General features: G+C 41.8%; 1 protein-coding gene across 2 annotated transcripts; it reads right to left on the bottom strand.

Moving 5' to 3' along the window:
• Positions 1-1,254: 1,254 nt before the first annotated feature.
• htatip2 (HIV-1 Tat interactive protein 2) lies at positions 1,255-22,568 on the bottom strand. Of its 2 annotated transcripts, none has more exons than XM_043705386.1 (6): positions 22,405-22,568; positions 19,624-19,813; positions 15,913-16,020; positions 8,307-8,444; positions 4,753-4,814; positions 1,255-3,941 (listed from the first exon to the last, which is right to left on the bottom strand). In XM_043705386.1, exons 1-6 carry the CDS (start codon positions 22,527-22,529, stop codon positions 3,716-3,718), a joined length of 849 nt encoding a protein of 282 aa, XP_043561321.1. In that variant the 5' UTR covers positions 22,530-22,568; the 3' UTR covers positions 1,255-3,715. The 2 variants fall into 2 exon arrangements, with proteins under 2 accessions (XP_043561321.1, XP_043561322.1); XM_043705387.1 differs by having other exon boundaries at positions 22,277-22,529.
• Positions 22,569-23,072: the final 504 nt, after the last annotated feature.

Here is a 23,072-nt window from a genome sequence, read left to right as displayed (position 1 = left end):
TACCAATTATTAACCCTTGCTACCTGTGCATGGACAGCGGTATCTCTGAGCTGCAAGCAGATTGTGGGGGAAGATCCCTCCAAGTCACACACCATCCTGATTTGGAAATATAATTGCCATTCCTTCTGGGTCAAAATCCCTGATAACGTTGTGAGGCGATAGCATATGAGCTGCAGTGGTTCAGGAAGGCAGCTCACCACCACCTACCTCTGAAGGGTAACTAGTAATGGGCTATAAATGCTGGTCCAGGCAGCGATATCCACATCTCACAAGAGAATAAATGTAAACAATGCACAAACTACACATGATTATCCTCAAATTGGCTAGACCAAATACGTCTGATTATGTACTGGTCTCAAAAGGGGTGTCATCTTACTGATATAATTTCCTGTTATTACTTGACTGCCATCCTAAGACAACATTCACTTGTGGGATCACCTTTTCTCTGTTAATTTACAAGTTTATAGCTCTCCACCACGATAATGAGATACCACCACAGTAATCTGGGTCTGCTGAGAGAACAGGTATGGTGGATCTCAAAGAATAATATTGCCGTTAACATCTAAATTACACATTAAGAAGTGTTCTGAAAAGTTCAAGAGTCTATCACTTTATTCTACTCAAAATAACCATTTGTTTTTGTGACCTCACAGGAACTGCTAAAATCTGTATCAATTTAACCAAAAAGGCACTTTGAAAAGATAACATTGATAAGATTCCCTACAGTGTGAAAACAGGCTCTTCAGCCCAACAAGTCCACACCGACCCTCTGAAGAAAAACCCACCCAGACCCATTTCCCTCTGACTAATACACCTAACACTACGGACAATTTAGCATGGTCAATTCACCTAACCTGCACATCTTTGGACTGTGGGAGGAAACCGGAGCACCCAGAGGAAATACCGGGGAGAATGTGCAAACTCCACACAGTCACCCAAGGCTGGAATCGAACTTGGGTCCCTGGTGCTGTGAAGCAGCAGTGCTAACCACTGAGCCACCGTGCTGCCTCTTGTGTTTCAGAGAGATAGGGGTCACTTTATTGAGAATCAAACCTTACTATTTTATTAAATCTCTACAACCAAGATTATTTTATATAATAATTTCTGATAAGACAATTACAGAACTTAATACCAAAGTAAAATATGTATAGAGGTCAGTCGTGTACATCAAAAGACAGTAACCAATTCCCTTTAACATATTCTAAGTTACAAATGAAATCAACTAAAACTCAAAAAGAAAACACAAACTAACTGTTCCGCGCAAAATATTTTTATATTTAAAGCAGGTCATGAAAACTAAGTCTCCTCTATCACGGAGTTTATTGTCAGCCTGGGGACATATAGACAATCTCACCAGCACCAGGAGCAGAACAACAGACAAAGGCTAACGGTGTCTTACATTCACCACAATTAAACAGAAAATAACATTAAGACATCCCTTGCCTAATCATTACACATGCATAAACTAAACATTAATCATTTAAAAATAAACTCAAAGCTACAACAATGCAAGGCAAAATAAGAAAACAGTAATTTCTATAACTACCAGGTAAAGCATGTTTAATATTTAATACTTGGCAACACTTATACAGAAGAGCTTTCACAGCCATTTACAGAATCCTAGATTAGCTTCTAGATATTTTATTGCACCAATTGTTACAAAACAAGTGTTGGGTGATAGTTTCTGGAGAGAGTGAGAGATTTGGTTAGTGTCATTTCTCTCGTTTTAACCGGATTCACATCACCTCAGGAACCACAGTCAAAACTCCACAAACACTTGCAGGCCAAGTTTGATCTAATTTCGCACTTTGGCTCAATTAAAGAATTATTGCACATTTTAAAATTCAAAATGTGTTTCTTTAATCTACCAGTACTGCCCTAGAAGCAGTCAGTAGTTTGTAGTGTGCCTGGCATGGTACGGTCCTGACAACTTATGACAAAGTCAAAAAAAGTTCTAAAACCTGAGTAATGCGTGACTCATCAAAGTGGACATTAATCACTTTCAGGGATGAGACAGCTACATATTAAGGCCTGTGGGAAAAACACTAATTTGGCATTGGAAACAATACCACACTGTTTCCAATATGCTTATCCCTGATAATTAGATGTATAAAATGAAACAAAATCATTACACCATTGTAATTTTTTTTGCTAATTAATACAAGAAAACAAAAATCAAAATCTACTCAGAGCCAAAGTTCTGAACAGAGTGGGAAACAAATCAAGGCAGAACAAAGGTTAAGGTAATAAAAAATAAACTGATTATAAGGTTGTTGTGATGAAATTTTTTCTATGTTTCCAACTGTATTGTGTAAACTAGTAATCTGTGAATATTGTAATGTTCTGGGAATGGGGTATTCCACTGGTTATTACACTCAACCGTTCCAGTGGTTGCTACATTTAATTCCACCTAAGAACAAGAGTGAGGGTTGTTACAAATCTTTCAATAGGTCACTCAACACAGTTCAAGGGTCAGAATCAATTTTAGTCAGCCAGCTAGAAAGAGTTAGGTATTCCACAGGAAAAGTGCTTTTGTTAATAGCATGGTTGAGAAGGGGATGGAAGTTCACTGCTTCTATGTACTTGGGCTTAAGAAGGAGTTGCGATGGGACCATACATTTCAGGCTCTGAGAAGCCATAACGTGCAGCAAAGCGCTTTGGGTTAGTGCTCAGAAAAAGCTCTAGGATCTGTGCAACTCAGAAGAATTGTCCAGCAGTCAACAGTTCAATGCAGCTAAGAGTGGAGGCGAAGGAAACCCACAAGCAGCATTTGCTTGGTGCAGCTTGGGACATTGCCAGTTTGGTGACACTAGCCCTCTTTGGACAAGCTAAATTATACCAATGAGTAGGCAGCAGAGTGCAAGTTCAGAAATCCAGGGAGCCACAGTGCCAAGAAAGGAAGCTCAACATGAGCAGTCCATGAGACATTTCACGACAGTCTGGTTTTCCAGTGAGTTTCAGGACAAATCTTCAAAAGTGAAGAATTGGAATCCTTTGTGAAGTTTTAAAGAGATTCGATGACCTACAGTGTCCCTAATGTCTGGGCCAAAAAAATGTGTTGAACTTGTCATGACCACCTTTACTATCTGATATGACCTGTAGGGTGAGAGATACTGGTTTGTCTGATTTCTCCTGTAATTACAGATGTTAAAATATTGTAAATTATAGATTATATTACTGATATAAATTTTTTTTCTGTTTGTTCAAAACTTTGGAATCTCGTTGCTTTACTGCCTAAGTACTGTATATGGGATCCAACACATTCTCTATTTTAACATAAAGTTACTGGTCCCTAGATTGTAACCTAAACCTTGTGATCTAGTCTGGGATCATAACATGGTATAGGAGATGTTTTATTTGAGGTCCACCTTCATCAAATTTCAATTCAACCAATCACAAGCAAACAGAAACCAGATGCCTCCCAACAAAAGAAAAAGCAGACAGACTGTGCCCCCTGCAGCACCATGAAGAGAGAGCTGTTATTGCTGAAGAAAGATACTATTTGTTGAAGCTTGCACATTTCAGGACAATTTGCAAGAATATCTTTAATAAGGAAAACCATATCAAAGCTTCAACAAAATGTGTCTTTTTAAAGCAATCCTCAAAATAACTGTTTAATGTGATAATAGATAATCAGGGAGACCCCAGTCAGAAGGTCTAAAGGAAACCGAAGGCCAAGGTAAACTGAGGACTTGAAAGTCAACTTTGAAAAATGCTACTTGGCCTTAGTTTCTCCAAGCTTACTAAGCTCATGGATATGTTTATTATGAAACAATTCCATTTTCTTGTCAGCTGGCAGTACAACATTATTCATCATGGCCTTCACTAGCACAGGCATAGGGGTTGTTATTGCAGTTGGAAACATATACGCTACAGGAATAAGAAGTTTTCTTGTCATCCATTCCATGGGTCTTGATTCTTCTCTGTCACACATCAGGACTCTGTTTCAAATTTAAGATTAGAAAAAAAAATTAGAAACTGCAGAGGAATATTAGAAAGTACACAAATATTAGGAACAGCATTAAAAACCAAGAAGCAAATTACTGCCAATGCTGGGGATTACAGTGGGTCAGAAAGCATCCATGGAGAGACAGCAAGCTAACATTTCGAGTCTAATGACTCTTCATTAGCGCTCTGAAGAAGGGGCGGCACGATGGCTCAATAGTTAGCACTGCTGCCTCACAGTGCCAGGGGCCCGGGTTTGATTCCAACCTCAGGCGATTATCTGTGTGGAATTTGCACATTCTCCTCCGGGTGCTCCGATTTCCTCCCACAATCCAAAGATGTGTAGGTTAGGTGAATTGGCCATGCTAAATTGCCCATAGTGTTCAGGGATGTGTAGGTTAGGTGCATTAGTCAGGGGTAAATATAGGGTAGATGAATGGGTCTGTGTGGGTTACTCTTCGGAGGGTCGGTGTGGACTTGTTGGGCTGAAGGATCTGTTTCCACACTGTAGGGATTCTATGACCCATAGTGATCTCCAGCATTTGTTGTTTTCGGTTAAAAACCAAGCACCCATTTATTCAGATTCATATTCTTATGAAACAGGTTCGGAGGAAGGATCCAAAATGTTAACTCTCCACTAGAGGTCTGGTGGATTTCTCTCCACCAGACCTGCTGATCTTTCACAGCAATTTCTGTTTGTTGTCTCACATTCTTACTGTTCATTTCATGGAATTAAAAGGAAGAAATTACGAATTAAATTAGAAAAGGAGCCGGAATTAACAATGTAAAAAAGGAAATTGACTTTACCCAGGACGAAAAATGCTGTATCTGTCAAAATCCAGCTCTTCAATTTCAGCTTCCACTTGACCCTGTTTAGGAGTGAATTTTAAAATAGAAACAATAATGTTACTTGTTTAAAACTGGTCATCAAAAATTCTCCTCAGCAATCTCCCAGGTATTTTCTAATCAGCCTGCTGAGGGATGGTATTCCATACGTCTGGTGCAGGACAGACCTGAACCAAGGCGTTTTGGCTCAAAGATAGGGATACTGCTACTGGGACTCAAGAGCCCACACAAAATTCCAGTTTTAACAATCCAGGTTTATTCAGCTGAACTTAAAGCATCCCATTACAAGCAAGTGAACGAGCTCAGAGACACATTTCAAGATTATGAATTAATATGTAATGAATGAAGCTTGGGGGTGTGGTGGGGGAGGGGAGGGGTTGTTAGTGAATCCTTCCACCGAGAACCCGTGCCCGTTCAATGCCTCACCTTTAAAGTATCAATGTTTCCTTGGACCTCAACTGGCCAGAAGAAACCAATGTCCAATATCTGACCTGACCATACACATTTACATAACCTTTTTTTGCAATCTCAGTACTTTCCAAAGTGCTTTACAGCCAGTGAAATACTTTGCAAGTGTAGTCACTGTTGCAATATAGAAAATGAAGTACTCCACTTTCAAATCTCTCAAATAATCATAACATAATGACCAGACAAACTGTTCTCTGTTTTGTTGATGTCAGGATTACTGTTTTCCAGAATCCCAGTCCTCTGTTTTTCTTTGAAATACTGTTCAGGTTTAGAGTGATGGAATGGGACCTCTACTCTGGTTTGACAATACGGTGCAACACTGAGGGCTCTGGTGGTGTAGTGGTAGAGTCTATCACTCTGAGCCAGAAGGTCAGGGTTCAAGTCCCACTACTTCAGAAGTATGTTCTAACATCCCTGAACCATTGACTGATGAGCAAACATCTACAGTGTAACACTGATATCTTTGGTTCCTGTTCAACAGTGACATTATTCAGATACACTGTGCTTGAATATCTATATGTGGGAGGTATCAGTCATTGGATAATTACTTCAAATCCTCTGTAACCTGCTTGCACAACAAAATACCTCTTCCCACTGGTTAAGATCAATGATGGCATCCTAAAAAAAAAGCTAAAATAGATACCAACTCGAAACTGTTCAACTTGCACTCCCTTGGACTGAAACACAAGGAACTAACCTTGTAAAGGGAGCACCAATTTATATAGCACGAGGAAGAGATTGCTGATTGATTGGATCATGGTGTTATGGACCAGGTCAGATCCCGTCAAAATATTTTAAGAAGGTAGCCCAGATCACAACATCCTTTTTTTTTTTAAAAAGGCTGATGGGAAGTGGATATTCCAGAAGTGATGCAGCTGGCCAAACCACTTGGCTTCAGGCAAAACAATTTATTTACACCCTACACTTGAAACACGAACAAAAGAAAACAGAATTTAGAATAACTAAATGAAAACCCAAATGACTCGAAATTGCAACTTAATGAAACTGTTCCAATTCCCTGCAAAATCCCTTGGCAAATGGTAGTCAAACAGAGAATCTTACAGGCAAGAGAATTTTAGAGAGAAAGTTCAGGCAAGACCTCTGTTGAAGCATGGAATCTCTTTTCACTGTAGCTGCTTCTCTGCTACCTGCAGTTTTCTGACTGCTGCTAAAAAAACCAAACTAGAAGAAAACTTGAATTGGGAGTACCGGCACTCCTCTGCTATTGTTTAAAGTAAGCTTTCCCGAGACATATCAGCACCTCTGCCTTTACAACCCCTCTTGAGAAAACCAAGGGCAGAATAACCTTGTTAAAGGGGCAGTATGGTCACAATGGTTACTCTGGTGTTGTAGCTGAATTGTTAACTGTTAATCTGACTCTGACTGGTCTGAGTGTTGCCTTGAAGAATGCAGCAGGATTGGCAGTCTCCACAGCCCTTTACTCATTGAGAATGGTACGATATACAGATGATTTACAAAGGGCCCCTTGTGTTAATATATGTAACTTCGAGCATGCTCAAAAAACTGTGAGCCTGACTGATGATCTTAAATTGGCTTCCAGCGTAATTCCTAGCACAACTAGGACTATTTAGTCAATGCTGTCCATTGGCAAAATGATATCTAATGTCGAACATGTTTTCTTTGAGTTTTGTAAGGATAAGTTGGTTGAACAACTGACTCACCAATGACATATGATTACAGTGAGAAAGATTCCTATATAGTCATGTGATGGTCAGAAAATTGGAGCCTCTACTCTCACCAGCCCTGGCTCCAGGCAAAGATGTGCATCTTTGGGCTCTGTGGAATGCTGGTGTCAGGGTCAGACAAATACCAACAATATGGGGTTCGATCACTATTCTGATAAGGATGGCTTTGCAACTTACCTCTATGTTCTGGTCCCCGTGGAGATCATGGGTTGGATCACCATTTAGACAGAGAACTCAAGAAGAAAAATGGATTATTGGCTTTTATCTCAAAATGGATCTGGAGTACAATACGGAGGATGTAATGCATTGGGGATCTGGTTAAACACTATCTAGAGTATAGTGCTGAGTGTGAATCATCACATCTCTGTAAAGATATATCGTCTCTGGTGGAACTGCAGTGGAGATATAGAAATGATACAGGGAATTAAATTAATAGCTGAAAATGTGTTGCTGGAAAAGCACAGCAGGTCAGGCAGCATCCAAGGAGCAGGAGAATCGATGTTTCGGGCATGAGCCCTTCTCCTAATTAAATTAATAGGACAACTTAGCTCATATTTCCTTCAGTACAGGAGAATGAATGGTGATGTGGAGAAACTATTTCCTTTGATGCAGAAAATCATGCAAAATCCAACCCCCAGTGTCTCTCCTCACTTATCTCCTCACAATATTAAGTTAAAAATTTAGGTTCAAGTACTATTTACTTGCATCAAACATCCATCCAATTGTGCAGTGCCTTGATGGGTTCGATAAAATCGTAGAATCCCTACAATGTGGAAAGAGGTCATTTGGCCCATCGAGTCTACACCGACCCTCCAAAGAGCATCTCACCCATACCCACCCCCATCCTATCCCTGTAACCCCGTTTTTTCCCAGGGCTAAGCCATCTAGCCTGCACATCTTTGGACTGCGGGAGGAAACCAGAGCACCCAGAGAAAACCCATGCAGACATGGGGAGAATGTGCGAACTTTACACAGATAGAACTGACACTGTGAGACAACAATGCTAACCACTTAGCCACCCTGATTCTCAGCTTAGTTACTAAGCTAGTACTATTCATAAAAATAGCAATGTTAAAAGTTATAATGCAGTCAAATGCTAGAAGTGCACAGTAACATTAATGTGTTGTATTTGACCTTGGCTTTCTAATTCACTCTGTCTTTAATAGTGTCTTACTGTGCCAAAGCAAAACTGACAAATATAATCCTCAGGCATTGTAATCCAATAACTTAGTGTGTCAGTGAACTAAAAGGACACGGGGTATCTATGTGGTCAGCGAGGCTGCCCCTGGGCAGAATTAACAGAATCACTTTGAAGTAATATTACACTCAAAATTTTCCAACCTTAATTTTTGTATATAGAATGGAACTGTCTTTGTCAGCTCCTTTTGAAGACTCCAAGTTAAAGTGAGTGCACCGTCCAGCTTTGGCAAGTTGAGCTGACTTTAATACGTAATCGTGATCCACTCGAATGAAGCCTTCCTGCAATGCAAGGGAAAGAGACATTCTGTAGAGTCTGAAACTGAAACAGAACTGTGACCTGTATTGTCACAAGCGTACAGCTTTCCTCAATGTTACCTTGCATTGCTGCCATCTCCAACGTCTCTTGCTTTTATTTGCAGTATATAATGATTTGTAGTTACACAGCATTTTTGGTATTTCATGACACATCACAGAAGCACAATCATAAAAGCGAAGCCAAGGAGTATCAGGCAATAATTGGAGGGTGACAAAAACAACTTGGCTGAAGATGCTGGTTTTAAAGGAGGAGAAAGTGAGAACTGCAGATGCTGGAGATCAGAGTCAAAAGGTGTAGTGCTGGAAAAGCGCGGCTGGTCAGGCAGCATCCGAGGAGCAGGAGAGTCATTCCTGATGGGTTGCATGTCTGCATGGGTTGTCTCTGGGTGCTCTGGTTTCCTCCCGCAGTCCAAAGATGTGCAGGCTAGATGGCTTAGCCCTGGGAAAAAACGGGGTTACAGGGATAGGATGGGGGTGGGTATGGGTGAGATGCTCTTTGGAGGGTCGGTGTAGACTCGATGGGCCAAATGACCTCTTTCCACATTGTAGGGATTATGCCCGAAATGTCGATTCTCCTGCTCCTCGGATGCTGCCTGGCCTGCTGTGTTTTTCCAGCACCACATTTTTCAACTCTGGTCTCCAGCATCTGCAGTACTCACTTTCTCCTAATAATATATGGTTGACTTTGGGCGATGTCAATTTTAAAAAGTGCCAAGGGAATACAAAGAACAAACGTAAAGAACAAATAATAAAAAGCAATGCAGATCCAAACAACAGGATTCAGAACAGCAAAATCATCTCACTTTCTAATCACAGAATTAAAGCATTGCACATCCAATTGGCATGATTAATAGGTACCTTTCATTATTCAACAGATTTTCAATCCCCCCCCTCTCTCTCTCTCTCTCTCTACCTTTCCTAAAAGGAAGATATACAGAAGTTTACCATTAAAGATCTGGGTCAGGCTTTTTATCGACTTTTACATTCTTTAGTGTCTGTTTAAAAACAGGGACTAGGGAAATTGAAAAAACACACCAAGGAAGACGAAATAAAAATGCTTGAAGTCTTCTGTCAGTTGTCCCTCATGAAACATCAGTGTCATAATTGTTCTGTTGCTAAAACTACATTTCAATTTGGATTTAAAATAAAATAGATTCAGCGAGTGACCTCCCACAATGATTTTATAGTCACTTTCTTTACTGTGTGCCGCTATGGAAATGCTGAATAGCATTCGGTACATTCGATTCCAATTCACCCTCTCCCGACTCCACACACCAAGGGCTTATTTTAAAAAATTTAGACAAACAGACGCAAGCAGAACTTAACAGCCTCAAGAGTGTCGAAAATACAAGTCAATTATTCGACACCTCCAATGCTCAAATTAAATGACGCGCAATTTCTCTGCCCTTAGTCCTTGGTCAATGTCCTAAAGCAGAGTTCAGTTCGCAGCAGCCCCTTCAATGGTCACTTGATGAAATCTGAACTGACATAGATACTGGAGCTCACTTTAAATCCGATTACCAATACACCACATCAATGCGAGCCCAGAAACAGACGCTGGCGTCCCTTCTGCAGAAGTGCTCCTAACAAGGAGCGAACCCTTGCCTGTGAACAAGAGCCCACGCCACTACTTCTTAGACCCACGCTCAGCCATCATCCCCTCTCAATAGCTCCGAGTTGACAAGTTGCCTTGCTGTTTCTTTTGATGAAGCTGCCCCAAACAAAGCAAAATATTGTCCTATTAGCAGCCAGTGGGCTTAATCCCGAAATTTTCATCCAGCAGAAAAGAAAGGAATTTGCGTGAGGTTCCCTAGGTGACTAAAAACACAACTTTATAGACGTGAATCTCAATAAAGAGAACGGCTCAAATAAAATTAAGGTGCACTCATGCATGGCAATTACATCTCAAGGGACACTTTTTCAGGCTTTGAAAGACAAAAAAAAAATTCAATTTATTCTTAAGGATGGTTTTAAGCATGAATCAAGTAAATTTAGAAATGTTGAAAATGTTGTAAGTTTCTCGACATCCAACAATTCAATGCTGTGTGTAAAGACCAATATTCCCTCCAGTTTCTTTGTAGGTGATTTATTTAAGAGCGTGGCCTCCTTTAAATACTTTGAGCAGCAGCACAGAGGCAGGATTTTAAAGGATACCGTTCTTGCAGAAGCCTCAGTCGAAAGGCATGGGGGATTCTCACAGAATGGATGGGTCCCATTAAGGAATGGCATCTTCCCATTAGGAAGAATTCACGCTACGAGCTCATGTGGGTGCCACCAAGAGTGTATTGTCCACAGGCACTGAGTCTCAAAGTTGCAGCACTGGTTTCATTTCTTGAAGGGGCTGCTCCTCAAATGTCTGTGCTTCAGTCATTTGGGGACGGGAGGACTGACAGGGGTCATCAGACCAACTGCCCTCTTCTCTACGTCTACACCCGGGTATCCTTGGGGAGCGGGCATGTGGTGTCTGCTGGCATGTTCGTGGTTATCCTTGATTGGGGGGCACCATGGGGGGTGAGAGTGCCTCACCTCCACTCTCAATGACCTTCTAGTTTAATTTTAAATTTTGCTTTGATTATTTAATGTTTGTTAATGACTTTCTTTAAGGGATGCTTATCTTTCAGTCTGACATAATCAGTGGACCCTTGCTGAAAATCCTTCGGAGTCCCAAACTGCTGAGTGGAATATAAGGGATTATTCTGCAAACTAAAACTACAGCAATTAAAACTTAAGGCATGTGTTTGAAAGCTTTTGAATTTTCTGTTCACATGACAGAGACAGGAGTTTGAGATGAATTAGATAGGTTGTGGAGAACTAGAGTGGGAGGGGGCTCAGTGAGGTCTAAATGCTGGCACAGACATGTTGGGCAGAATGGCCAGTTTTTGAGCTGTAAACTTCTACACTTTAAGATCAAGACTGGGCATTCAATGCTCCATGGCACAGAACCATAAAGATCAGGATGATTGCAGCTTTAGAGTCGAGAGTGTGTTGCTGGAAAAGCACAGCAGGTCAGGCAGCATCTGAGGAGCAGGAGAATCAACATTTCGGGCAAAAGCCATTCATCAGGAAGGATTCATAATGAAGGGCTTTTGCCTGAAACGTCAATTCTCCTGCTGTTCGGATGCTGCCTGACCTGCTGTGCTTTTCCAGCACCACACTCTCTACTCTGATCTGCAATCCTTACTTTCACCTGATTACAGCTTTAACCTGGTCAACAGCTTATGGAGATGGCCTTTACAAGGTCATCCATTTAATAAAATTATAGAATCCTTATAGCATGGAAAAAGGCCATTCAGCCTCCAAAGTACTCCCTAGTAGTATTCATTTGCATCAAATCTCCATCCAATTCTGCACTGCCTTGATGAGTCAGAAAAACAAATCATAGAACCCCTATGGAGTGGAAAGAGGCCATTCAGCCCATCAGGTTCACATTGACCTTCTGAAGAGCATCCCATCCAGATCCAGCTCTTCCATCCTATCCCCATAACCCCACATTTACCACAGCTAATCCACCACTTAACCTGCATGTCCCTGGAGATGACAGGACAATTTAGCATGGCCAATCCACCTAACCTGCACATCATTTATCACAACAGCACTCTGGTCTCTGTCAGATTGCTGTGAACAAAAAAGAAAACTCATAATAATCAATTTCTGCCATCACTCACTCCAGCCCCCACTCTCCAACCCCCCACAGGAACAGTGAGCAGTGTAAGGAGGTCCCCCAAGTATCTGCAGCTGTCGTAAGAACAGGTAGCTGAGGTGTCTCAGAGAGTGAGCTAAATGGAGGTGATTGGAGCCCCAGCAAGCAGACATCAAAAACTGGTCAACGTTTAACATGACTCCTTTATTTTTCCAGTTTATATCAAGAAGGATCTTAATGTTAACTATTACCTTATTTATTTATTTCTCTACTTACTCTACGAAGGTAATGCTTAACTTGTTAAAGTATTTTTTGCTACTTTGTACCTGAGTTTGTTTATATCTTGGTAAGGCAAGGGGATGCCATGTGTGGTGACATTAATCACTTTTCACTGTACTGTGCTTGAGAACACATGACAATAAAATCTAAATAATAGCAACTCTAATGAATACATCAATTCTTCAAAGTGGCTAACTAATTCCTTCAAAACCATTTACCAGATTTCATATTTAATCTCTACCACAATATCCGATTAAATATGCTTATCCTTCAAAGTGTAGAAAAGCCTCTTAATGTGAGTATTACACTGCTTCTGAATTGGCTGCTTCGACCAGAGTTTTCTTTTCATTCGCACTTGGGATATTGACATCCCTGGCATGGTCAGCATTTATTGCCCATACCTAGCTGCCCTTGAGAAGGTGGGGATGAGGGACATTCTTGAACGACAGCACAGGAGCAATACAATAGTAACTCAGCTTCCCCCAAAGAAAACAGGATCTCAATGTCCCTGAATAATCAGTAACTGGAGCGTATCCATATTTCATTAGTCGTGTATTAATATCAGCTCATGCTCCCAGCCCTGCCATCCCACAAACCAAGAGAGGTCCTTTACAGTCTAACGAGCCATTGTTCAAAATGACAGGTTTGGTGCTGACAGACTGAGTCGATGAGAGCTCAGTCCCCAGGCTTTGGGAATGCTCCTACAGCCGCCAAAGACTCAGGTGTGGGATTCTCTGCCCAGTTCTCTCCACATCACTCGCCTCCTTTAAGATGCTCCTTCGTACCTACTGCTCGGTCCAATTGTTTGGTCACCTGTCTGAATCTTTCAATATACTATCATGGAAAAACTGTTACTCTAAACTTCCTCTTCTTTTATTTTTCAAACTTATTACCATGATTTTGAACTTCTGCAGGTTTGCAATGTGGGACTTTTTACTTTGTTTCTAATTTCTTTTTCCTATGAATTTATATTCAAGAATCTGTACTTAGGTGCCTTTGTACCTGTAAGTACCTTTGGCACTGTAAATGGCAACTTGTAAACATTTCATTGTATTCAATGTGACAATAAAGCTAATTCAATTCAATATCTTATGTGGGTTATATATCAAGTCAATTTTTGATTGCTCAATTCCCTGGGCATTTTATCACGTTGAAGGTGTTACACAAATGAAGTTTGTTATTGCTGATGGCGATTTTGCGATAAGGGTCAGAACGAGGGCTGCCTTGGTATTGCCTGATGAAATGACCAGGCTAGTGGCCTGTAAAAGCCTCACTTGTGAAGGACAGTCAACAGGCAGGTATCAGAGTACACCAGAGACTCCTGAACCCATACCGCTGCCAGGCAGCAACAGGTAGGAGATTATTTAAACGTTTATATAAAAATAAATCATAATTTCATGCCGCAGTCACTAATACTGTGTCAAACCATAAGACGTAGAAGAGGAAGTAGGTCATTCAACCCATCAAATCTACTCTGTCATTCAATGAGATCATGACTGATCTGATAGCCGTCAACTCCACTTTCCTGCATTTTCCACATATCCCTTGATTCCCTGTACAGACTAAAAATCTGTTTATTTCAGTTCTGAATATACGGAACGACCCAACCTCTGTAGCCCTCGATTCCACAGATTAATTTCTTTGCTCAGAGGGTAGTTCGAGTCATAGAGATGTACAGCACAGAAACAGACCCTTCAGTCCAACCCATCCATGCCAACCAGATATCCCAACCCAATCTAGTCCCACCCGCCAGCACCTGGCTCATATCCTTCCAAACCCTTCCTGCTCATACACCCATCCAGATGCCTTTTACATGTTGCAACGGTACTAGCCTCCACCACTTCCTCTGACAGCTCATTCCATACATGTACCACCTCTGAGTGAAAATGTTGCCCTTAGGTCCCTTTTATATCTTTCCCCTCTCACCTTAAACCTATGCCCTCTCGTTTTGGACTCCCCCACCCCATAGAAAAGACTTTGTCTATTTCTCCTATCCATGCCCCTTATAAGGTCACCCCTCAGCCTCCGACGCTCCAGGGAAAACAGCCCCAGCCTGTTCAGCCTCTCCCTGTAGCTCAAATCCTCCAATCCTGGCAACAACCTTGTAAATCTTTTCTGAACCCTTTCAAGTTTCAGAACATTCTTCCGATAGGAAGGAGACCAGAATTCCATGCACTATTCCAAAAGTGGCCGAACCAATGTCCTATACTGGCACAATATGACCTCCCAACTCCTGTACTCAATACTCTGACCAATAAAGGAAAGCATACCAAATGCCTTCTTCACTATCCTATCTACCTGCAACTCTAGTTTCAAGTAGCTATGAACCTGCACTCCAAGGTCTCTTTGTTCAGCAACACTCCCTAGGACCTTACTATTAAGTGTATAAGTCCTGCTAAGATTTGCTTTCCCAAAATGCTTCCTCAACTCTGTCTTAAATGAGCAACCCCTTATTCTGTGACAACGACCCCTGGTTCTAGACTCTCCTACGATGGGAAATGACTTGATTTGAATTATTTATTGTCACACGTATTTTGTTATAAATACAGTTGGAAGTGTCGCCACTCTCCAGCACTATCTTGAAACACAAAAAATAAACCAAAACATTGAAACCATAATCTTATAATCCCTACAGTGTAGAAACAGGCCCTTCAGCCCAACAAGTCTACACTGACACTCCAAACTAACCCACCCAGACCCATTCCCTGAACCTCTTATCCTTTATTTACCCCTGACCAATGCACCTAACCTACTTATCCCATTCAGCATAAACAATTCACCTAACCTGCACATCTTTGTATTGTGGAAACTAAGAACCCAGAGGAAACCCACGCAGGCATGGGGACAATGTGCAAACTCCACACAGGCAGTCGCCTGAAGCTGGAATCGATCCCATGTCCCTGGCGCTGCGAGGCAGCAGCGCTAACCAATGAGCCACCCTAAAATGAAGAAACATTCAACTGTGCAGTTCTTATGAAGTGTTTAGCCATGGGCCTGGATCCACTAGCACAAAGCAGTTGGCCAGTCTTGAAATCCCTTACTGGAACAGAATTGCCACTCTTTGCCGCCATCTTGCCTCCATTGATACAGCCGCCACCACGAGTCTTTACTGGGCCAACTTCGCCGATGCTGGTCCAAAACCCAACGCTGCTGTCGCTGACAATGGGCCCCCGCCATAGTCCAACCTCAATGATGCAGCCTCCAACTGGGCTGGACCCAAACCAGTCTCCACCTACACTACCAGAAACCCAAATCCTCACCTTGCCACCAATTCCGGTAAAATTAAAAAGTATAAAGATAAAAAAAAGTAGAAAAGGGGGAAAAGAAAAAAGTGAAGCGGATGGAGTGGACGAGTCTCGGGCTCAGGAGCCCACTTGCTACCTACGCTGCTGCCGCCATCTTGGAAATTGACCTCCCCACAGCTACCCGGTTCCCTGGCAGGTTTCAGGTTCATGCAGTCAGATTACATTCGCTGAAGAATATTGTAAAACAATAAGTAATACTTCTCTTTACCACGCCAGCCTTAGCCCGGGTTGTTCCCAAGCAGCAGAACCCTACATCATGGCCTTGGAAAGCAGCTGCATATTCATCCAGCTTCTCAAAATCAACAATCTCCTGGACCTGTTTAAATTAAAAAGAAATACAGAATCTATTAAACTGAAATATTGCCAACAAAAAAAAATACACTTCGTCAAAAGTTTTCACCCTTCACTCCAAGAATAAAGAACAGCACTGCAAAGGAACGGGCCCTTCAGCCCACCAAGACTGTGCCAACACGTGATGCCTAACTAAACTAAAAACCCTTTGCCTCTACAATGTCCATATCCCTCCATTCCCTGCCTATTCAAGATGTAACTTAAATGTTGTTATTGTATCTGCCTCCACCAGCTCCTCTGGCAGCACATGCCAAGCACTTTCCACCTTCTGTGTAAATAACTTAACTCTTGCATCTCTCTTAAAAGTTTGCCTCTTTTACCTTAAACCTGTGTCAGTTGTATTATGATACAACATATTTCCTCTTCCTTTACACCTTGCTGTGCTACTGTAAAAGTGTTCTTCAAATCCAGGCTTTACATGGACTGTTTTGTACAGTTTTTGAAAGCTTTTCTTCCAAGGGGTTGGATGTTCAAAATCTTCTGGATTTATCTGATTAAATTTGCCTGGCTCCCAATGCATCATTGGCCGAGTATATTCCAACACTTCCATAAATAATGATTTCCATAAAATTGGATCATTAGTATGTTCACATGTTTACACACACAAGCTACTCTGCAAAGGTCCTGTTCAAGTAAATATGATAACATATTCATAGCGACCTCGTCTGGTAGTTTTCGAGTCACAGAGTTATAGAGATGTACAGCACGGAAACAGACCCTTCGGTCCAACTCATCCATGCCGACCAGATATCCCAACCCAATCTAGTCCCACCTGCCATCACCTCGCCAAACCCTTCCTATTCATAGACCCATCCAAATGACTTTTAAATGTTGCGATTGTGCCAGCTTCCACCACTTCCTCTGGCAGCCCATTCCACACACGTACCACCCTCTGAGTGAAAACGTTGCCCCTTAGTTCTCTTTTATATCTTTCCTCTCTCATCCTAACTTATGCCCTCTAGTTCTGGTCTCTTTGTCATCTGCAAACTTACTAACTATACCTCTTATGCTCACATCCAAATCACTTATATAAATGATGACAAGTGGACCAAGCACCAATCCTTGTGGCACTCCACTGGTCACAGGCCTCCAGTCTGAAAATCAACCCTCTACCACCACCCTCTGTCTTCTATCTTTGAGCCAGTTGTGTATCCAAATGGCTAGTTCTCCCTGTATTCCATGAGATCTAACCTTGTTAACCAGTTTCCCATGGGGAATCTTGTCGAACACCTTACTGAAGTCCATATAGATCACATCTATCATTCTGCCCTCATCAATCCTCTTTATTACTTCTTCAAAAAACTCAATCACGTTTGTGAGAAATGATTTCCCATGCACAAAGCCATGTTGACAATCCTTAATCAGTCCTTGCCTTTCCAAATACATGTACACCCTGTCCCTCAGGATTCCCTCCAACAACTTGCCCACCACCGACATCAGGCTCACCGGTCTATAGTTCCCTGGCTTATCCTTACCACCTTTCTTAAACAACGTTTGTTAACCACGTTAGCCAACCTCCAGTCTTCAGCACCTCACTGTGACTATTGATGATATAAATATCTCAGCAAGAGGCCCAGCAATCACTTCCCTAGCTTCCCACTTGAAGATATTGCTGTGCTGGTGATACAGAAATGTCTTGTATGCTTAGCTCTATGAACAAAATGCTCCAAAGTGGAAGCATTCTCCGTGCTATGCTTTGTAGTGGAAGCTGTTCATTTCAATAGAAATGACTTTCTTTGCAGCTGGTATTGGCTGTCTTGTGTACCAGGTTCTGATTCTTCTGCAATCATGTTTGCAGGGACATACTCATCTGTGATGCTGTTCCTCCTCTGTATGGGTGGCACAGTAGTTAACATGCTGCCTCACAGCGCCAGGGACCTCGGTTCAATTTCACCCTCAGGCGACTGTCTGTGTGGGGCTTTCACATTCTCCCCGTGTCTGCGTGGATTTCCTCCAGGTGCTCTGGTTTTCTCTCACAGTCCAACGATGTGCACGTTAGATGAATTGGCCATGTTAAATTGCCCATAGTGTTCAGGGATGTGTAGGGTGGGTTAGCCATGGCAAATGCTGGGTTACAGGGATACGATAAGGGTGTGGGTCTGGGTGAGATGCGCTTCAGAGCGTTGGTGTGGACTAGATGGGCCAAATGGCCTGCTTCCACACTATAGGGATTCTATGATTCCGAATCCCCTAGTAATTGACATTCGTACCCTGGGAAAGAGACTCTGACTATCCACTGCCTATCATCATTTTCTAAACTTCTATTGGGTCACCCTTCATTCTTTAACGTTCAAGTGAAAACAAACCGAGTTTGTCCAATCTCTCCTCATGGCTAACACCCTCCACACCAGGGAACATCTCAGTAAACCATGTCTGTATTATTTCCAAAGCCTCCATCTGCTTCTGGTATGTGGTGACCAGAACTATACAAGATATTCCAAATGTGCCCTGCCTGAAGTTCTACACAGCTGCAACAGGACTTGCCAATGTTCATATTCTACGTCCCACTCAACGAAGGCAAGCATGCCAAATGCCTTCTTGACCACCTTAGCCACTTGTAATGCCACTTTCAGGAAACTATGGACCCATACATCCTGTGACTCATATCCCTTTCTTAGGTGCTCCAAGATGCCTTACAATGTCGTTCTCCTCAAAGGTTCTGACAGTAACTTGTTGCAGCAAACAATATCTCCGACAAAAATTACCCTGCAACATCCACAATGTTATGAGAATGTTCATTAAATTAAAATGCCGTGGATTTTGTCTGATTAATTCAGGAGATGTGGCTAGGCCAGGATTGATTACTTATCCTCAATTGCCCAGAGGGCAGTTAAGAGTCAACCGCATTGCTGTGGGTCTGAAGTCACATGTAAGCCAAACAGAGTAAGGATGGCAGTTTCCTTCCCTGAAGGTCATTAGTATACCAGATAATTGTTTCATGGTCATCATTAAACTCTTGATTCCAGATTTTTTTTTTACTGAATTCAATACCAACAGGCGGCCATGGTAGATTTGAAAGCTCGTCCCCAGAACATTACCTGAGTCTCTGGATGCACAGTCTAGTGATAATACTGTGAGACAATCAGCTCCCCTGAGGATCGGAAATCAAAACAGAAAGTGCCAGGGTAACTATGGAGGGAGTCACATAGGAGTCTTCCTCAAAGCTGTATAAAATGTGAACTTTAGTGATAGGTGAGAGGGGACTGTGGAATATGAGGAAATACCCCTGGAAGCAAAAATTCCTCATATCCCCATTTAGTCACAATGATTTGTGGTTTATAATTAATTCAATGATAGTTTGACATTCAAAATGAACTGTGAGAGGGACAACAGAGAGCAAAACGAGAGCAAAGATGTTCTGACTGATTGTAAAGATGAATTTTGAGTGCTATTTGACATTGCACCACATACCAAACAATGGGTACATTTCTCCCATGTTGGAACCAACAGATGTTCATGGTTTAAATATCACTCAAAACTTTTGATTTCTTCAGGCTTTGTATTACGGCTCCATCGAGTTGCTCACAATCACATAAACGGGAGATAATCAAGATAAACGAAAACCTACCACATTCTCGTAGGATGGGTCCTCAAAGGTTAGTTTTCTGCGACCAATAAGTGTGACTTTGGCAAAGAGTTTGCTTTCAACAATCTCCTTCAGCAACACCTTCCCTGTCTCCCCTGAAGCTCCAAGAATGAAACAAGACTTATTCAGTGTCTTGTACATTTCTCGGAGATTATTTATATCCAGAGACATGCTGGAAAAATAATATAAGCAAAAATCAGTTAATTGCTATGAAGAAAATATAACTGGACTAGTAAAAGCTGTCATTATCAATATTTTCAACAAATTGTTTTCTTTACTGCATCTGGAAGTGACAGCTAAAATTAATTACTAATTTCTGTGGTGACCATTGTAAAAACCCATTTGGTTCACTAATAGTTTTTAGGAAAGCGAATCTGCTATCCTTACTCCATGTGCCCTACCTGTGGGTTCAATTCCCACAATGGCTGAGGTTACCCTGAAGGAAGGGGTCAGTGAGCTCGATTGGTTGGATAGCTGGTTTGCAATGCAGAGTGGTGCCAGCACAGGTTGAATTCTTGCACTGACTGAGGTTACCACTAGGTGTCTCTCTCAGATGACAGAGCAGCCCGAATGTCTGACTTTACCTTTTTATTTTGTATGACACAATAATGGGGTTGTTCTCTGACATGCTCCTCGCAAGCTACCCACTTCAATTAGAGATTGACAACAATTGATGGCCTTGTCAGTAACACCCACATTCTATGAAGAAATAAAGACAAATGAAATCTGAAATAATGGCTTACACTAGACTGTGGTTGCATTTGCCCTGAATCCCTGACTAGCCATTTCCTCACATGTGAATGATTGCAACAGGAGGAATCTCTGACCCTAGCCCACAGAGGCACATTTTCAATAAGGGTCACAGGATAACAATCAGGATCAGGAATGTTAGCTGGGACATTCTCCTGGAAGCTAACGGCAGTACGTCCAAAATGAGCATTAAAAGATTTCTATTCATCCAACACAACATGCCAGATGTGAATACAGGCAGAAGTTGTTGGAGAAAGTGAGCAGGTCTGGCCTCATCTATGGAAAAAAATGCAGATTTATTGTTTCAAATCAATGGCTTCTTTGGAACTGTTCTACAAATATATTGAAAACAAGATAGCAACTGGACAGGGAGTAGTACCCCTTAAACATCAACGAAGTTATCGTTGTGTTCAACCTCAGGAGATGGGAGAGAATTTAAATGAATATTTTGTGTCAGTTTTTACTGTTGAGAAAGAAATGAAGGCTAGAGACTCAGTGAAATAAATACCAATGTTTTGAAAACTTCACATTACAGTAAAGGAAGTGCTGGAGGTCTTAAAAAACATAAAAGAACAAAGAACAAAAAAAATCTACAGCCCAGGAACAGGCCCTTCGGCCCTTCAAGCCTAATCCGATCCAAATGTACTGTCTAAACCTGTCGGTCAATTTCTAAGCATTTGTATCCCTCTGCTCCCCACCTACTCACACATCTGTCCAGACGCATCTTAAATGAATACCGTGCCTGCCTCTACCACCTCTGCTGGCAACGCGTCCCAGGTAGATAAGTCTCCAGGACCTGCATCCTAGGGCATTGTGGGAAGTTAGGGAAGAAATTGTGGGAGTCCTAGTAGAAATATTTGTAATATCTATAAACATGGGTGAAGTACTGAAGGACTGAAAGGTGCTAATGTCATGCCATTGTTTAAGAAAGGATGTAAGCACAAGCCTGGAAACTATAGACGTCTGAATTTGATATCGATGGTGGGATGTTGGAGGTGATTCTGAAAGGTAGGATTTACATGCATTTGGAAAGGTAAGGAATGATTAGGGATAGTCAGCATGACTTTGTGCAAGGGGAAATAGACTTTATTCAGTTTTTTTTTAAATGAAGTAACCAAGGTGATTAATGAGGGCAGAGTGACAGGCAATGTTTACTTGATCTTTAACAAAGCCTTGGGAAAAATTCTGCACCAAAGAATAATTATTAAAGTTAGATCACATGGGATTCAGGGTTAGCTTACCCATTGGATTTGTTGTGGGAGACAGAAGGTGGTACTGGAGGGTTGTTTTTCAGACTGGAGGCCTCTGATCAGTAGTGTCCCACAAGGATCCATTATGTCAGGTTGCACAGGACATTGGTTAGGCATCTTCTGGAGTACATGAGGGGCATTTATTTTTCAACAGAGAGTGGTTTGTGCTTGGAATGAATTACCAGAGAAAGTGGTGGATGAAGGTAAAGTTACAATATTTAAACACATTTGGATAAGGTCATGCATAGGAAAGGCTTGTAGCGAGGTGGTCCAAGCACAGACTGGTGGGACTAGTTTAATTTGGTCAGTGTGAACTGGTTGGACCAAAGGCTGTGTTTCCGTGCTTTATGCCTTTAAGTGATAATGGACCCAAAATACTAACTCAGTTTTGCTCTCCACAGATACTACTAGACCTGCTGCACTTCTCCAGCAATTTGTACTTTTATTTCCGATCTCCAGTATCAAGAGTACTTTGCTATTAACTGAGCTGCCAAGAGTTCGGTGCAAAGTTGCTGTGTCACTGACAGGTTAATCCTCAGCTTGAAGTCACACCCAGAAGCAACCACAACAGAACATAAAAGGCAGATCTGAAAGGCTAGATCATGCACATTGAACCAGAAATGACACACAATTACCTGAGAAAGGTTACTATTCATTAAGTAACAAGAAAGTTGCATTCCAGTTAATTTTCTCAGAGGAGTTTAGACACAAGTCAATATGAATAAGCAGCAAACCAAACATCACTGAAGCTCCATGGTTTTACCTAGAAATGGGCAGAGGTCCTGGATCAGAATTCTCCAGATGATGCAGCAAATAAGCCAAACAAAGCACTAAAGTGCTAAGTAAAAACACACAAAGATTACAGCCACTGACACCAGGAAGTTTCATCGCCTTTTCACAGAGCTTCCGGATTAGCGACTTCCAGACGGTGCTGCCCCCTGGCCGGGAGGTCTAGCTTAATCGGAACTGCAATTCCAGCCATTCACAATCAGACAGCAGGTACCACTGAGCATCTCCCTCTGCATCACTGTGGGAACCCTTGAAGAAAGCATCAGTGGACTTTTAAATAAAAGGAAAGGCTAAACATTGCATAGGAGACAGTTCAGAGGAGGTCCGCTAGATTGATTCCTGAGATGAGGGATTTCCCTTATGACCAGAGATTCAGCCGTTAAGGCTCTCTGTAGTTTAGAACCACCTGATGAAGGAGCGGTGCTCCGAAAGCTAGTGCTTCCAACTAAACCTGTTGGACTATAACCTGGTGTTGTGTGATTTTTAACTTTGTACACCCCAGTCCAACACCGGCATCTCCAAATAATAACTCTGGTCTCCAAATCATAGCCAAATTCCAGCATTTTCTCTTTTGGTTTCATAGTTTAGAAGCATAAGAGATCCAGTTGAGATAAATAAGATGCAAGACCAAGTTAACATAGA

The sequence above is a fragment of the Chiloscyllium plagiosum genome, chromosome 16 (assembly GCF_004010195.1).
Source record: "Chiloscyllium plagiosum isolate BGI_BamShark_2017 chromosome 16, ASM401019v2, whole genome shotgun sequence".
Classification (NCBI taxonomy): Eukaryota; Metazoa; Chordata; class Chondrichthyes; order Orectolobiformes; family Hemiscylliidae; genus Chiloscyllium; species Chiloscyllium plagiosum.
This window is presented reverse-complemented; position numbering and strand designations above follow the sequence as displayed.

Excerpts from the sequence above, each read along its gene's own strand:
- htatip2 (XM_043705386.1), bottom strand. The coding sequence starts at position 22,529 with ATGAAACTTCCTGGTGTCAGTGGCTGTAATCTTTGTGTGTTTTTACTT. Across the intron at positions 19,814-22,404 it reads GGACCTCTGCCCATTTCTAG|CATGTCTCTGGATATAAATA; the intron begins GTAAAACCATGG and ends TTATTTTTCCAG. Across the intron at positions 4,815-8,306 it reads TTCTATATACAAAAATTAAG|GGTCAAGTGGAAGCTGAAAT; the intron begins GTTGGAAAATTT and ends ACTCCTAAACAG.